At 41.2% G+C, this 17,117-nt stretch overlaps 1 protein-coding gene across 1 annotated transcript in view; it reads left to right on the forward strand.

The window, feature by feature from the left end:
• Nucleotides 1–17,117, forward strand: part of DOCK7 (dedicator of cytokinesis 7) — a 96,721-nt gene that overhangs the window by 47,106 nt on the left and 32,498 nt on the right. The window contains exons 15-27 of the mRNA XM_026853858.1: nt 3,934–4,051; nt 4,636–4,706; nt 5,465–5,603; nt 5,802–5,903; nt 6,138–6,224; nt 7,005–7,236; nt 8,476–8,640; nt 9,578–9,747; nt 13,545–13,637; nt 14,860–14,949; nt 15,995–16,090; nt 16,194–16,334; nt 16,484–16,597. Of these exons, the coding sequence (XP_026709659.1) occupies nt 3,934–4,051; nt 4,636–4,706; nt 5,465–5,603; nt 5,802–5,903; nt 6,138–6,224; nt 7,005–7,236; nt 8,476–8,640; nt 9,578–9,747; nt 13,545–13,637; nt 14,860–14,949; nt 15,995–16,090; nt 16,194–16,334; nt 16,484–16,597 (1,618 nt within the window). The remainder of the gene's footprint in view (nt 1–3,933; nt 4,052–4,635; nt 4,707–5,464; nt 5,604–5,801; nt 5,904–6,137; nt 6,225–7,004; nt 7,237–8,475; nt 8,641–9,577; nt 9,748–13,544; nt 13,638–14,859; nt 14,950–15,994; nt 16,091–16,193; nt 16,335–16,483; nt 16,598–17,117) is intronic.

A 17,117-nucleotide genomic window follows, 5' to 3' on the forward strand; every position in this document is an offset into this window, starting at 1 on the left:
AGTATAAGCTTTGCATACATTTCGCATAGCATTTTAATAAAAGCTCCAGACACAAGTCCTTGAGTTTAAAGCTTCTGGCTGAAACTTTTATTGATAGAAATCTGTGAATAGTATAATCAAGAAGTAGCTTGAAGCACAAGGACTAGCAGTCCTTTTGTTCATTTGGTGTGTGCCTAGCGTGGCTGTTGGTGTTGCAGTGTTATTGTCATGATCAGTCCCTCCTCTCCCTTTATCTCTTCTATAGAGAATTGAACACTGTGATATGAGACCTCCCCACGATGTCCAGCCCATCAGAAAGTTGCTCTCTCCTCTTGCTTCCCACTGCTTGTGTGTCATACAGAGCTGGGGCTGTTCTCTCTTGGTTTCTGAAGAGTACATTCAGTGCCGTGCCACTTACTTTGCCTTTAAAAGCCAAGCAGCTTTGGTGCCTGTCATCTCACCCCTGTAGTGAGGCAGCTTCTACCATCACTTTGCACAGGAGTCTTGTTTCACTTTTTTCAGAGTATGGAGGTTACAGCTCTGGTGTCCTACAAAGTCTACTGAGTCTTGGTATGTGTCTGCACACAAATAAGAGGAAAACTGGAGCTGTAATGAATTGAAGTACAGAGAGTGAAGAAGGAGAAACCGAGAAGTCAGCCTCCTGGGGTGGCTGTTGGATGGCACCTCGGTTCCTTCAAGAGATTTATAATGTTGCTATCAGGTTTTCAGCCATCAGTCTCTTTCCATGGCTCCTGTAACTGTGCTTAGGGTAGATGGGGAGATCTGCAGCTTTTACCTCTGTAGAGTAAGGTAAAATAGAATTTTACATTTAGGGTCACTTTCTGATTTGCAAGTTGGAGAATTTTTTTCCCCTCTCTATATGTAAATTTTCCACAAAAGGAAGATACCTTTAATTGGAAACCCTCTGGAGAGAAGCTGCCTGAACAAGAGCAAGCATCCAACCCTCCCGTCTTACAGCAGGATCTGTGCATCTGTACTTGCAATCAGCAACATGAGCTTCTTCCTCATGAAATGCAGGAGAACTGTCCTCTGAGCCTTTCACGTGGCAAGGGTTTAAAGGCAATGGATGGGGGAACAACCTGTACATTTCCTCCAGCACTTGTTTTTATGGATGCAGCTAAAGCCCTGCCTGACATGCAATATCTGCTTGTAGGTCTCCAGCACCCTCTTTCTAGAGTGTCATCATTGGTGAAATGTCTCCTTTGCTCCCAGCAGGCCAAGCCCTAGCAGAAGAGGTGTAGAACTGCAAGCTTGGTTTAGGCTCATCTCTGCTATTCAGCATAAATCAGTCCTAAGCATAAGACTGCCTTTAATATAGGGATCCTGTGGTCTGGCTTCATAAATACATTAAATCCTTCTCTTAAGCACTAATAATACTTAATAAAAGTTTTATGAGCAATGTACATTTTAGAGTAAATTTTCATATCCATTTTCATTTTACAAAGAACATCAAGGAGCAAATGTATTCATGCCAGAACAAAGTAATTTAGTAGAGTCACAAAAATGGCACAGGCCCCCTCTGAAATAGTAAGAGAGCGTTGATTAGGCAAAGCGACCAATGGGGATGGGATTCAAAAACTTAATTCACCATGAAGGACTTGAAAGGGAAGAAATTCCCACATGTCACCTAAGCATATTCCTCTGCCTGGAGGGGTGAAAAAGAGCCTGGCTTCATAACGCTGCCCGTATAGCCTTTGGAGCTATCCAGCTGGACTGCTTTCTATAGCTGCTGACCCGGAGGAGGTAACTTTTTCCTCTGAGATTCTCAGAGAATTCTATAGGACCAACATTAACCCACATCTGTATAGATGGGAGTACCCATGGGTACTGGGGAGCAAATGGAGTTGCCATCAGAACCAAGTCCTTGGGTAGGGTTCATTTACCAAAATGTTGACATCTAGCACAATTTCAGACAGCCTAGGGCAGGCCACCTCCGGGAGAGTGACCCACTGCTAGCCCCGTGCAGGTGTTTTGGATACCCATCTGAAAAGGCACCAGGTGCCTTCACTGAGCAACCGAATTACTGCTCTCCTGACAGTCAAAATAAGGACTCTTTTTGGTTTTGATCTACTGTTGCCAGCACTCTGTAGCAGCTGCTTTATTGTGCTTAAAATGTTGTCCTGCTGTGCTCCTCACTTCAGTCTTCTGTGCCCATCTGTTGTCTCTTGTCTCTCTGGGAGAAAGAACAGTTGGAAACTACTTACAAATTGTGTTTAGATTCGCTGAATAGTTCCCAGAGGGGGCCAGAGTGGAAGGGAACCTCTTTTACCTCCTGCCTTACAAGCCAGGACTTGTTACAGAATTGGTTGCTTCAGTGTTTGGGCAAAATCATAGAATGATAGAATGGTTTGGGTTGGAAGGGACCTTGAAGACCATCTAGTTCCAACATGCCAATTTTTTATCCCTAGCAGATGCAAGGTAGAATAGAAACATGAACCTCTCACCTAACCATCAGGCTGATGAGTAGCCTGTGGTGAGCATCCTTCTTGGTCCTTCTTGTTGGAGCTGTAGGACCAGGGTATCCAAGGAGGAACGGTGCTGGTCTGCTAGGCAGGGCTGTGTGGGAGATGCATAGGGGATATGCAGGCTGACTTTTTAAAGATGTATAATATATAATAATTCATGCACTTTTACTTGTTTTGGGGCGAAACAAGGTGTATTTCCTTTGAATAATTGGGTATGTTGAGTGGAATGGTTTGGGGTTTGTTGTCTTTTTTGTAGGAACATGCAAGGGACTTTCTGTGGTATAAATTACTTGCTCATAGGGCAGGTGGGGGCTTTTAGTGGACAGTTTTGTTAATGTTGTGTGAATCCAAGTTGCACTTCGTTGGCAGGGACTGAGCAGGGCTAAAAGGATGGAAAATATTGCAGAATTTTGCATTTTTGTTACTGTTGTGTTTAAAGTAATTTAGAGAAATGGAGCTGGAAGGGGCCTCCAAAATGTGCCCCCCACAATGAAGGTTGAGGTTGTCTGTAAACCAAGCTGGACAGCTGTTTGCCTCACCTGTGCTCAAAAGCTGCCAGAAAATGGAAATTTCACACCTTCCCAGGCAATTTATTTTACTGCTTAACTAGCCTTACAGCCAGAACATTTTCCTTCGTATCTAACCTAAATCTCCTGTGCCACAATTTCAGCCCATTACGTCCTGTCATATTCCCTGTGGTTGTGATGATCACTTTATTTCTTCGGTATTTGCAGCAGTTCTTTAGGTAGCAGGAGTGCTGTCCTTACCTGTGGCCACAGCCATTCCCTCAAAACTGAGCACGCCTGGTTCGGTCTGGCCATCTCTGCTGTTTTCCAGAGCTCCTGACTGTTCTTGTTTCTCAGATGTGAGTTTTAGTTGATCCCTGTCCTTGCTGAAGTGCAGCTTTCAGGCATGGAATTGGAGATGCCACGCTGTCTGAGTCGTTGGGAGGATTGCATATCTGCTGAAGCTACAGATATTCATTTAGTTTAATCCGTTTTCAGAGGAGAGGTGTAACCTGAAGTCATTGTGATATAAGGAGTTTAAAAAAAAAAAGAAAAAAAGAAGACCGGTTACAACAAGGAAGTTACTTAACAGGAACCAGCCACTCTGTGTTGAACTAATAAACACTTCTCAGTGCTTTTCTATTCATACGTTTTCTTTCCACTTGAACTTCTTAGATTGTAGAATCACCGGTATATTTTTAGATGTATTTTTCAAGTGCCCTTATAGACAGGAACTATTTCAAAATGTAATGGCAGTTAAAAAACCCATGACTTCTGATATCCAAAATAATGGCTTATTATCAGATTGCTTGGTGCACTTATGTTGAAGAGAAGACCATCTGGCTAATCAAACCCTTCACTTTGACTCTCCCAGCGTTTCCATAAACAATAGCATAAATCTAAGGTCTAAACTCTCTCATTCTCACATGGAGATGGTCACTTGATGCCTTTGTCTCCTGCAGGAATCTTCTTTATGTCTATCCTCAGAGCCTTAACTTTGCCAACCGCCAAGGATCTGCCAGGAATATCACTGTAAAAGTCCAGTTCATGTACGGAGAGGACCCAAGCAATGCCATGCCGGTGAGGGAAGTACTTTGTGCTCCGTGTGAATGCTGCATGCTGATAAGGCAGAGTATACATTGCAGTCATAAAATCCCTGTGTTAAAAGAAAACCTTGCTGAAATACATTTCAAAATAACAAGCTCAGAGGAATATCAAATTACAGTATTTCAGAACAAAGAGTACATTTGTATAAAGTAACAATGTAATAGTTTAGTATTTTAACCCGAGATGTTTGCAGTGGACACCCTTGTGTTTGGAATAGGACTTTTGCTTCCATGCCAAAAAAATTAAAAGTGACAGTTATACTTGTGTTTAGGGCAAGAAGTGATCAGTCCTTAGTGAAGATCTGTGTGTGGGTGGTTACATTCATCAGTTCTTCAGCCATATCTGTGTGCATGTGACTGAGATTATTAAAACTCTGAACTCTTCAGTGACTGAGTAAAACGTTGTGTGTAAGTGAAGGAGCATGCAACAAGCAGATGTAACTGCACACAGCTGCACAGACTCATGAATGGAGCTGTAAATGTCTCTGTGGGATGATGGAACAAATTATTGGCACAGTTTTATAGGGGAATTTCTGTGATTGTTTTTCATTTTTGCAGGTCATCTTCGGCAAATCTAGCTGTCCTGAATTTTCCAAAGAAGCATACACGGCTGTAGTGTATCACAACAGGTAAAACACATGACAGCTTGTGAAAGGACGTGGGCCCATATGGATAGTGTGATTTCACCCAAAGGAAGTTTTACCAGTGTGAAAGTGGAGTAACTCACCAGTGACTCTGTCTCAGTGTTAATTATTTCACAATGACTGTCTGAATAGCACTCACAACAACTGCAGTGTCAATTGATAGGGTTGTTAGCATTTCGTGATGACTAGGAGCTGGAGTCTTTGTTTGCTCTGGTACAAATCAGCCTTGTGTCAGGGGCTGTGATCCTGAGCACGTAAGGACAAGCTTCCAGTTAGTAGTCATGTAGACTTACATTATAAACTCGTGGTAGTGTGTGCTTCATTATTTTGCTGGAGCCTTTTAGACTTTAGTTACAAATTGGAAGTACTTGCTTTTGAAAATAATTGTATTGCAGTGGCAGTAAGGAGTGCTGAATCTGGCCTTAACGTGTTGATAGGCTTTGTAGGTGTACCAGGGAGAGAATCCTGTCCTGTGGACTGGGGGCCGTGGCAGCCTCCACCTTGAGACAAGAGTTCATTTCAAAGTGCTTGTGTGAGGAGGGCTGCTGCTTTCATTTTTGTGGACTGTAAATGCATACCTGACATTTTTCCAGTCCTTTGTGATCAGAAAGTAAAGCTTTGATCCCTTGAGATAGTCCGTGTGCTTCCAGATATATTGACTCAAAGGATTTGGTCTCAAGCATAAGATAGTAAACCACAATGTTTGTATTGATGACTCAGTTGAGGGTCTGGTCTCTGCACAGATCGCCTGATTTTCATGAGGAAATCAAGATTAAGCTTCCAGCCACTTTAACCGATCACCACCACCTGCTTTTTACTTTCTACCATGTCAGTTGTCAGCAAAAACAAAACACTCCCCTGGAGACCCCAGTCGGCTACACTGTGAGTGTCTTTCAGTCTTTATGTTTTTCAGCATAGGATATATTCATAATGCATTTGTTTACAATTTGTTCAGCATCACTGTCAACTCCTACTCCGTTGTAGAATTTGAGAATTTGACAGTGAAGCCTGGAAAGTTCAAGAAAGCCTGAAGAAATGTGTGGTTTTGTTTTTTCTTTTGTTAATTCCTTCTCCTTAAAGTGGATACCAATGCTTCAAAATGGACGGTTAAAGACTGGTCAGTTCTGCCTACCTGTTTCATTGGAAAAACCACCACAAGCTTATTCAGTGCTTTCTCCAGAGGTGAGTTGTTCTTCAGGAGAATACTTCTGTTAAAAAGTGAAAGAGTGTGTGTGTACATCCGTGTGTGCATGTGTATTTTTAACTCTTAGGTTATATATTTCTTAAATACTCTTGTTTAGACAAGTGTGGGCACACGTGTGTGATCTGACAATAAAAAGAAATGGCAGCTGTAATTAGAAGTGCCTTAGCTCTGGTTTCTGTCACATCCTCACTCATCTTTCTGTTAACCTGCAGGTTCCACTCCCTGGAATGAAGTGGGTGGATAACCACAAAGGGGTTTTCAATGTCGAAGTCGTTGCTGTATCATCCCTCCACACTCAGGTAAATGTTAAGAGCAGGCATTGTAATAAAAAGGGTTGGTAGTCTTTTGGCAACTGAAACGCTGTCATAAGTTGATACTGTGAAGAGTATAATAATCACTTGTAGTGAAATTACAATCCCATTTTCAGTTCTGAGCCAGCAGACCTGTTACTCCACATTCTGCTGTGAGTATATTTGAGAAATTCTGCTTAAAAATATGAACAGTTTGTCCTTTATTCACAGGGAGTGAATGGCCAACAGTGTTTTCAGACCTCAGGCTGTTGTGTTTAATACAACAGATCTAACATGCAGTCCAGGCATGTGATGTTTCCTTGTTTTTCCTTTTCCCCTCTGCCTCTTTTGTTCCTCCATGTGTTTTTCATCTTTCTTTGATCTGAAAAGAAACATGACAATCATTTTGACTAATCATTTCAACTTTTTGTTTTATTAGTTCCCAGTATGTAATTTGATTTTTTTGGATGTGTTTTATTTATCTTGTAAATAGTAAAACAACTTTAGTGCATTTTTGTCTGTTTTTCTGAGAATACAGTTTGTGAGTCTTCTAGTTCTGCCCTGACAGCTTCTGAACATCGGCTGATTTCACTTGATGTAGACATATGGGCAGAGCTCTCAAAGATGTTGAGTTTCTGCTAATTTTGTGAGATTAAATGGTCAGATAGAACAATGAACAACTTCTGGAGAGAATCCATCCATGAGGTACAAATCCAGAGAAAGTGGAGTTACTTTTGGAGCTCCTTGCTGATTATTCGGTTTTCTTTTTTTTTTTTTTCTTGTGGGTAGGACCCTTATCTTGACAAGTTCTTTGCACTTGTCCATGCTCTGGATGAGCACATGTTCCCTGTGCGAATAGGCGATATGAGAATTATGGAAAACAACTTGGAAAATGAACTGAAGAGCAGCATTTCAGCTTTAAATTCCTCTCAACTGGAGCCGGTAGTGCGATTTCTTCATCTCCTGCTTGACAAACTGATTCTTCTGGTAGTAAGACCTCCTGTCATTGCAGGCCAAATAGGTATTCTATTTAAGTTTTATAGAGAATTACATAGCTGAAAGTTTGACACTTCCAATTTTATCATATTTATGTAGAAATGAAAAAGTCCATTTGAGTGCTTTATTTTAGTGCCACTAATACACCATGTATCTTCAAAATAAAGCAAGCTGGCCTCCAGATTGGTGGTGATATACACAGGAGCAATATTTAATACAAAGGTTTTCAAGAACAACTAGTAATTTGGTGTCCATGTTGAGACACTGGAAAGGGGCCTGACTTTCATGAGTTGGATGCTCAACATTTTCTTAGTACTGGAGCCTGTTGAGGTGTCTCTATACTGGCATTCAGGAACTAAGAATTTCAGCCTTGCTAGTCACCTTGGAAAATCTTGAAGTGGGTAAAATAAGAACATAGAGATGCTGTATGTTCCTCTAGCTACTGTGGATCTGATACTGTCAGCATGAATAATCCCTCTTTTTGCTCCTTCTTGTGGGCTATGCTCTGGCAGTACCAAAAAAAAATCTCAAGTGGAAGTCAGGATTAGATCCTTAGTAATTCAAATAGCAAATGGGATTTTTTGTAGGAAACTTGAGTTTGAACATGATGGAATATTGGTATTTTATATTTTAATGCTCTTTCACTCCTTAAGTATTCTGTATTAGTTTAGTTTGTATGGAGCATTTAGGACATTAGTGTCTAGTTTTTTTAAAACTTAAGATTTACAGTCTCCAACTGCTGTCTGCTTCATCCATCATTTGTTTAAAATAACCACCTCGGTCCATGTGTAGATTCCTATACTCATATTTAGGGCAGATTTTTTTCTGAAACAGAATAGAATTGTTTTTTTTGATACAGTTTATATTTTTGCTAGGGCTTAAATGGAGGAAATAATTAACTGAGAAAGGTATGATAAAGGTATGATAAATATCCAAAGGATGTTATCCATCAATTAAGCAAGGACTTGATCTTGTTACCATGTCAGTTGATGATCAAAGTTGGGCTGATTGCAGAAATCAGGCCTGAATTCTTTGAATTTGTTATTCATAAAAATGGAAGCTTATCATTGCAACACCTGTCTTCCTGTCAAGCTGTTTATGAGACCTAGTTCAAATATCAGGTTCTGTTTTTCATGAGAAACGTTTGCTATTCTCTGAACAAGCTTCACCATTTATCCTTTAGAAGGTGGACGAAATGCATGTTAAGGCTTTGCTCATGAGCACTGCTGCAGTTTAAAACAAACTCCTCACTTACTACTTTCAGTTAACCTGGGGCAAGCCTCTTTTGAAGCGATGGCATCAATCATAAACAGACTTCACAAGAACTTGGATGGAAACCAGGACCAGCACGGCAGAAACAGCCTTCTTGCTTCCTATATTTATTACGTTTTTCGCCTACCAAATACCTATCCCAACTCACCATCACCAGGTAGCTCTTTTTTTTTCATTTTATTTCAAGTCACAGTTTATTAAAAGGAAGCAGAAATTGCTTGCTGGCAGGTGCTCTTGAGCTCCAACTGCATGGCTGGTTCGCTGCCAAGCCCTGTTATTACCTTTCTCTATGGTCCAGTGTAGCTGTTTACCAGATGAGTTTAATTACAGTTAGCCATGTCAGAGATTTCACTATTTGATAATAGTGTCACTACTGAAAGACTGCGAGGCTAAATTATGGTAAAATTCTTTTTCTTTTTTTTTTTTTTAGTTTTATTTTCTGTGGCAAGTAGACAGATGTGGTACACTCTTGGCCTGTCCTGCTTCCCTGCTTCCCAGTCTCCTTCACTCTAGTACTTTCTGACTTTTCATCTGGTTCCAGCAAAAGTTGATACACTGTCAAAGGAGTGTGAAATTCTTGAAAACACATGTCTGGGTACATGAGGGAAACAAATTAATTCCACCCCTGCTGAGAACAAGGGATATCTGCGTGTGGGAAGAGACAGTGTGAATGAGAGCCACAGAAAACTAGGCTTTGGAAGGGCTCTTGTGCACAACACTTGCTTCTTGCATGGAGTGGAAAACCTCTGAGGGGGGTGGGAAGGTTGTGTACTTAAAACTGTGCCCAGTCCTTTGGTGGTTTTTGAGTCTGAGGTCTGGCAAGTATCCCTTTAGCTGAAGACATACCTCACACTGGCTACCTAAACCCACAGGGAGCTTCCTGCTTCCCACAGATCGGTGGATAAAATAGCTTTTAATCCCATCCATGTCTCCCTGCTGTTTGCCTTGGAGAACCAGGCAGGGGAAGGCTTAGGGAAGATTTCCTTACAGGCCAGACTGAGTGGTTACCTAAAGGGTTTGCTGCATCAGGCAGGTGTAAAGCAGCAGGGGATCAAGGCTCGTCTAACGGGATGTTCTTCCATCCACTGCCGTAGGTCCTGGTGGCCTCGGGGGATCAGTGCATTATGCCACCATGGCTCGATCTGCTGTCCGACCAGCAAGCCTTAACTTGAACCGCTCACGGAGCCTCAGCAACAGCAACCCAGATATATCTGGGACCCCCACCTCGCCGGACGATGAAGTTCGCTCCATCATTGGCAGCAAGGTACGTGTGCACCACTGAGGGTCTGACAGGAACTTCAGCATCTTTTATTTAAAGAAATAACAGGGAAGTTTTCGTGATTTTTTTTTTTCCTATGAAAAGATGCTCTTACTAACAGCCCCTTCTCAGACTTTTTCTGGCAGCTGCTGATAACACTACTGAAACTCCACTCCTTGAAAATAGTTGCTGATCTCTCTGACTTGTTGGAGACCATCCTGGCAGTGTGGTAGCTAGGGGCAAGAGGTCTTCTGGACTTGTCTCCCCAAGACTAGTAGGACAAGAGTGGTTTGATTGCCTCGCTTTTCACATGGCCAGCAGCCATATCCCCTGACCAGCTCTGCTATGTCTCCCCAAACCTTGCATCCCCTATCTTGCACCCCTGTGATCCCACTCTTACCTCCCAAACCAAAACTCTATCTTCTCTGTGTTCAGCACTAATGGCTGCTCAGATGCTTTCTCTGCTACTTACGTCCAGAGCAGGTATCTTGCACACAGCAGAAATATTCCTAGTCCCTGCATGGGCCAGAGAGGATTTTGGATGGTTAGTGAGTGGGCCTTAGTCCGGCCAGCAGTGTGAATTTACAGTGTGCTAACTGCACCCACACCGATTCCCCACACCTACAAGTGGCTTTCCAGTGTGGGCATGTTAGTGCAGAGCATCTCGTGTGGTCTTCCTTTGACTCTTAAGCGCTCAGTATATGCATCTCCTGCAGAAGGGCCTGTCCCTCTCTGGTGACTTCCAAACACACAGGACTGCTACAGTCCCAATTTGAGCACTTGAGTTTTGTGCCTAAAACAAGAGGGATGAGCCAGGGCAGATCTGCTGTGTTGGTAATTCCCTTCCCTGAGAGGGGTGCCTTAGCTTGTTCAGGGTTCTCTTTTTTTAATCTACAGGCTGTGGTAACTTACACCAAGATGAGACGCTTTCCCACCTGTGACCCTTCACTCTTCCAGCACAGATGAATTCCTGAGCCCTTTCAGAGAGCTGCTATGTTCGATCCTTTGGAAGATCAGTGAGCCAGTTTATTAATAAAGCCACCACTGGTTGGTCCTGGATTTTATAAGAGCAGGAAAAACATAGTTTCAGAAAGAGGTTACCAATTTTAAATGACTAACAACATAATTTGCTGAAGAAGTGTGGATAGGAAAATAATTTGTTACATCAAAGTTTGGACTTAGAAGTCTTAAAATATTTTAAAGACCATTCCAGTATCTTGCTAATTAAAGAACCCTGACCTTTTGTGAAATGCCATAGGCACTAATGTGCATATGGAATTTACACAGGCTATCAGAAGTTTAACATGTGCTGGCTTAGTGAATAATGTCACAATACAAAATGAAGAGAGATTTTCTTCTGGAGATGTACCCCAGGCTTTAAAGAAAAACCTACTCTGTGAATAATTGTTGAGGGAAAAGTTTCCTTTAGGGTAGTCTGAGCATCAGAAATGAAGCTCAGTCTGACTATAAAGACTTCTGGTTGAATATAATATTTTTTTCTCGTTAATATCAATAGGCAAAAATACAACACTTCTTGAGATCTTGAAATGAGTAAAAGGGTGCAAAAATTCCTATTCTGTTTCTTCAAGTAATGGTGTAAACACTTATATTGGAGTAGGGAACCTGCACTTCAATTTAGAATCTATCCTGAGAAGCTTTCTGCTTTTAAAAAAAAACCAAATAGTGTTTTGTTGTTTGATGGAAGTCTTCAGAGTCCAATCCTGTATTGTTTTTTATTGTAATGTAAGATATGTATAGGTTGGGTAAATATTCATTAAATCTCTCCTCTGTCAGCTTCTTACTTAATTTTGAAAATTCAAACAGTCATCCCCTTTAGAGGATTTGGGAAATTTCTGTTTATTTTCATAATAGAGGAGGTTATAGGTCTGTAACTTATTTTGCCTTCATTTGTAAACTGAGGCCATGTAAATTTTATTCCTTACTAAAGCAGATTTATTCATTAAGTGTCTAAAAAAACTTATGGTCAGATTTTGCACCTAGTGCTTCTAAGATGTTGGAGATGTGCTGGGAAAAAACAGAAAAGATTGTGGAGTTTCATTGGTCTGACAGTGCGTTTCACAAATGTGTGTTATGTTCCTGCACAGATGCAGCTGCAAGTTGAACCCCAAAGATAGAGCAGAATTTACTAGCAGTTTTGTGAACTTTTGAGTGACTCTGTCAAGCAGTTAAGAAGCTCTTGTACTCTTTTATTTTCCAACAAGGGAAGAATCTTTCGCTTTTCAGATTTTTACAGAATGATTGCTGCTTCTGCAAACACAGTGTATGTTTAACTTTATCCTCAGAACCCGTGATGTGATTAGAAAGTCTGTGAGCAAAAATGTGAGCGTGATAAAGGCATTTTCAAAATTAGACCCGATTTTACAAAACAAGAGCTTAGTTCAGCATTCTGCAAAGTCCTTTCGACTTAAATCACTGTGTGCAAAATAAAACATGTTTATGGGTCTGAGCAGGGCAGAGAGCTTTGATTTATTTCTTCCAAAAAGTAATTGAGATTAAAACACTCTCCTTGCCTGTTCAGTATTTTTTTACTGGACATCTTAAGCAAAATTATAGCATTGCTGTACTCTGCATAGAGGGTAGCTCCGTGGATTAATGGTTCGAATCCCAGGTTACAGCTTTCACACTGGGTTCAACCTTGGGGTGGATTTTTCTTTGCTGAGAGAAATAGATTGTTAGGCTTGGTGGACTTTGCAGCCGATGATAATCGCTGTGATGAAATGGGCTGCACCTTTGCTTCATGTATTAGGAAAAAGCCCGAAGTTGGCACAGAAACTAGGATGAAAGCTCTTGCTCAGGTGAGGGTTGAAACTGATGTGTGGAATTTATAAGGAACTGCTGTTCAGTTGTGGCATTGCAAAACTGCCTCTGTTAGAGCTGGTTCCTGGGAGCCAGGGAAGTCCACTGCATCCCACTGAATGTTCCTGACTTAGGAGCAGCCTGGAGACAAAACCATTTAATTTTTTCCTTTTCTTCTTTCTGAGTGTTTTGAGAGGTTAAGGCAGCAAGAGACAGAGGAGGGATCCACAGTAATTTTGTCCATATGATCCATTGCAGGACTAGAATTTGGAGTACAAACTAGGTTGAGCTTTTAAAAAGCAGGATGATTTTTCAAGTATTTTGCTTGGCAAAGCAGGTTGGTTCCAGAAAAGGTATGTGCTCTTTCCTCTCTTTGCCACACTGCCCAGAGAAAATACTCAGGTGTCCATGTGAAGTTCTGATCACAGGGTTACTCTACCAGTGGTGCTGGTTTTTTAGTCCAGAGAAGAACTGACAGTCAGTCTTTTCAAAGTTTCTCAGTGTTTCCATAAGAGTTAAAGAGTTGATAATCTGTGGGCTAACAAGCAGTCTACCCTAAAAGTGCTGGAAACCTCAGAGAGCATCCTTTGTGGTTTTCACACCTGTGCACCAATTTTCCTCTGTCACACTGTAAATCTGGGCTGGTTCCATCAGCTGAAGTGAATGGGTTTAAACTGATCAGAGTTAAGAGTGGGATTTTTCAGGAGGAGGATAGTTTTGGAATGTCCAGCGTTACAGATAGGACAGGTTGGACCAGAGCTGTCGACAGTATTAACATGTTGTGTGTGTGTGATGAGATACAAAATAATTCTCTGGACTAAAATGTCTCGAGAGAGACACCTCAGGCTGCTTTAACAGTGCTAACTGATGATGTCTTTGCAGTGTATCCCGTTTGATTGCTTTTAAGGACTAAACTTTGACTACTGTATGGCATGCAACATGTAATATTTCTTTCCTTTCCCAACTGCTTTCTATTACATGCTCAGGGTTTAGACCGCTCCAATTCCTGGGTAAACACTGGTGGTCCAAAAGCAGCCCCATGGGGATCCAACCCCAGCCCAAGTGCAGAGTCAACACAGGTGGTGTCTTCGGTAGAGGTTTTTCTGGCTTTGTTTTCCCTGATGTTTCCTTGTAGAATATCTTCCTTTCAGTGTATACTCTGATTTTGGTGTGGGTTTTGTTTTTGTTTTTGTTTTTTTTTTTAATTATTATTTATTTATTCCTTGAAAACTTTGTGAGTTTTATTTTATAAATTAGCAACTTCTCCCCCACCTCCTCACCACACTGCATGAAAAAACCTCAAAATGCGTGAACGTGTCCCCTTCTTTCATGTCAGTGGTTGCTGGTCTGTGAAATGTAAATGCTGTGACTGCTTTCCATTTCTTTTCTCTCTCCCTTTTTCTTTCTCTAACACTAGTTTCAGCTTCAGGTGGAGCACATTTCTAAGTGGGAACATTAATCACAGCTTCATAGTTTTGTCCATGTTTGCCATTTCTTTTGATGTTGTGAACCATTTTGCCATTTTCATCAAGCATTTAGTATTCATCGTCAAGTAATCCTTCATGACTGAGTGGAATATTGTTAAACCAAATTGATTACCAGATGTAAAATTCTCTCTTAAAACATGTAAATTTGAGTGCTGGAGACAGTGACTTGCTCGGGCCAATTGTATCTGTTCTGTGTTGCAAAGTATGAAAACTTTATAGCAGCTTCAGAGTTAACTTATTTAGCCCCTATTGCCTGCTGCTTTCCACTGCATGGTTGCCTTGAACGTACCTCTCAACTGTACCTCCTTTCAAGTTGATCAGTCTTTGGAAATACTTAGTCTGAGTTCATTTGTGCTCATGGCAAATTATTTCCATCAGAAGCAGAACTTCAGTAATTTTCTCATCCCCTGTGCCCGTAGTGGCATCGCTGTGGGGTACGTCCCCACCTGCTTGGTCTCTGGTAGATTGAGAGGTATGGATTGAGATTACACATATTACCTCCTCGACATATGCATGTTGATAAAATCTAATATTGAAAAAGTTTCATGCTTTGCAGCATTAAGTGTCTTTGTGCATAAAAACATGCAGTTGTTTAAGTAGCCTGTATGTCTTACAACTATAAAAAGTACTGTCATTTTGCTTAAACCAAATCTGTAAATGAATAAGAGTTTGAGAATGCATAAAAAGGTGTAAAGACAGTAAAAGCCTACAGTTGGAACAGTATTTTTGTAAACGTACATTGTCCTTGAGCTGCAAAACCCATCCACAGCAAACTTTAATGTCCTGTCATCATTCATTCATCTCCACTCCGTAGGCTACGGATCGAAGTTGTAATCGTATGTCTTCGCACACTGAGACGTCAAGTTTCTTACAAACATTAACAGGACGATTACCAACTAAAAAGGTAGATTTCAGTGAAGACAATTGATATTGTGGGGCAGGGAGGTCAAGCCATTCTGAAAACATGATGCAATCTATTATTTATAGCCTGATTTTTTCTGAGGTCATTAGGAACTGCTGTTGCTTAGCACCTCTGAATATCCAGGCTGTAGGGAATATGAAGTATTCTGACATAGAGTCGAATTGGGAAGAATAAAATGATCAGGAGTAGCTTCTCTGATTTAATGTCCATAGTGTTTGGAGCCAGTTTATTACTGGTTTTTGAAAAATATGAATAGCGCTGTCTAGACATGTAAATGATACATTCTTGTGTGCAAAATTATAATGGGTTAGATGGCTAGCACTGCAGATGTGTGCTGGACTCAGTTCTGTAGGTGTTAATCCAAAGCGACTCCAGAAAGTGAATGGGAGTTACTCTGAAAGTGCACTCCTTCAGAGGAGCCGAGAGCCTACTGAACGATGTCAGAAAGACAAAATGCCTGATTTTGTGTGTAATGAAAATGTGATCACTGACAGCGTCCAGTCTGTGGGTTGGTCATCCCGAGAAAAGAAATCAAAAAGCTGTTTCTTAGCCCCACGTTTCTTTCTTACCATTTTAAGTCCTTTCTCACAGTAAATATACATCTTTGTACAAATCGCTTTATATGTCCACTTTTTACTCCTTTTTCCTGCAAAAATCAGACCAGGCAGAAAGGTAGACTTTTAAACTAAACTAATTTGATTGAGCACCAAGCGTTGTTTGCGCTTTTTTTTTTTTTTTTTTTTTTTTTGGGGGGTGGGTGGAAAATTCTTTTAACACTTGAAATTCAATTTTTTTGAGCAAGATGCTGTGAAACGTTTCTCACATCACCTATCATAACATCATCCTTCATTGTTAGTTGGGGATTTCTTTAAGGGATGCCACCACTGCTGTCATGTTCCCAGTTATTTATTTTGCTTAACCTCATTGTTTGCCATACTTTCCATGGACCGCGCTGCCATTTCTCATGCGGACTGCTTTGTGAGCTGATCGTGAGGCTCGGGCTAACTCTGGATTTGAATCTGTGTAGCTTTTTCATGAAGAGCTGGCCTTACAGTGGGTTGTGTGCAGCGGGAGTGTGCGGGAGGCAGCCCTACAGCAGGCCTGGTTCTTCTTCGAGCTGATGGTGAGCAAACTGAAAACATCTTGCTTGTTGTCTTACAGTTCATAGTTTGAAACACAAACGGCAACAACTGCAAGTGACTTTGTGGTAATTTATATTCCTATAGGTGAAGAGCATGGTGCATCATTTGTATTTTGCTGACAAACTGGATGCACCGAGAAAGAATCGTTTTCCTGAGCGTTTCATGGATGATGTAACTGCTTTGGTCAGCACAATTGCTGGTGATATAGTCTCTCGGTTTCAGAAGGTAATAGCAAACAATTAAACTGAACCCCAGTCAGAGCTCAGGCACCAGACCACCTGCGTGTCGTTTGCTGATGTCTAGGCCAGAAATTGTTTGAAAACGTACAGTGTGCTCTTCATGTTTTTCCCTGTTTTTCTCTTCCTTCTCTCTAGGATACAGAAATGGTCGAAAGGCTCAACACTAGTCTTGCTTTTTTCCTCAATGACCTGTTGTCTATCATGGACAGAGGATTTGTTTTTGCTCTTATTAAGACCTGCTACAAACAGGTGAATACAAATAAATATTATGACATAACTATGAACCACAGTATAGCCTACTACTCTAACTTTCTTTGGACATACAGTATAGTATGGACACAGAATTCTGCCATTTAGGTCTTTTTAGAGCAAGCAGGGCATTCTCAATGGTGATTTAGAGTTTACGCCTCTCTGATTACACTCTTAAATATGAATTAGGAGTAACTCCCTTGAGTGAGTGGACATGCAGCAGGAAGGAAGAATTATTCCCTCTGCTCACCATGTTCAGAGTAATTGAATCAAAAATTAGCAGGAGGTTTTGTGAGGGAGCTCAGACTATCCTGGTTTGTCAGCAGGTCTCTCAAGGACACATTGACCCTGTATGATCATACTGATCTCCAAGCTCCCCTTCCATCCTTCTGAGGACGCAGGGTCTCTTCCCCCATAAGGAGGGTTCCTACATTATGCATTGGGAAGCTTATTTGCAATGTTGTGGCAGGCAAATCACCTCAAACCACAAAATTTTGTCTGACTACAAACATCCGTGCTG

Source organism: Athene cunicularia (genome assembly GCF_003259725.1).
Source record: "Athene cunicularia isolate RWA chromosome 8 unlocalized genomic scaffold, athCun1 chr8_part1, whole genome shotgun sequence".
Lineage (NCBI taxonomy): Eukaryota > Metazoa > Chordata > Aves > Strigiformes > Strigidae > Athene > Athene cunicularia.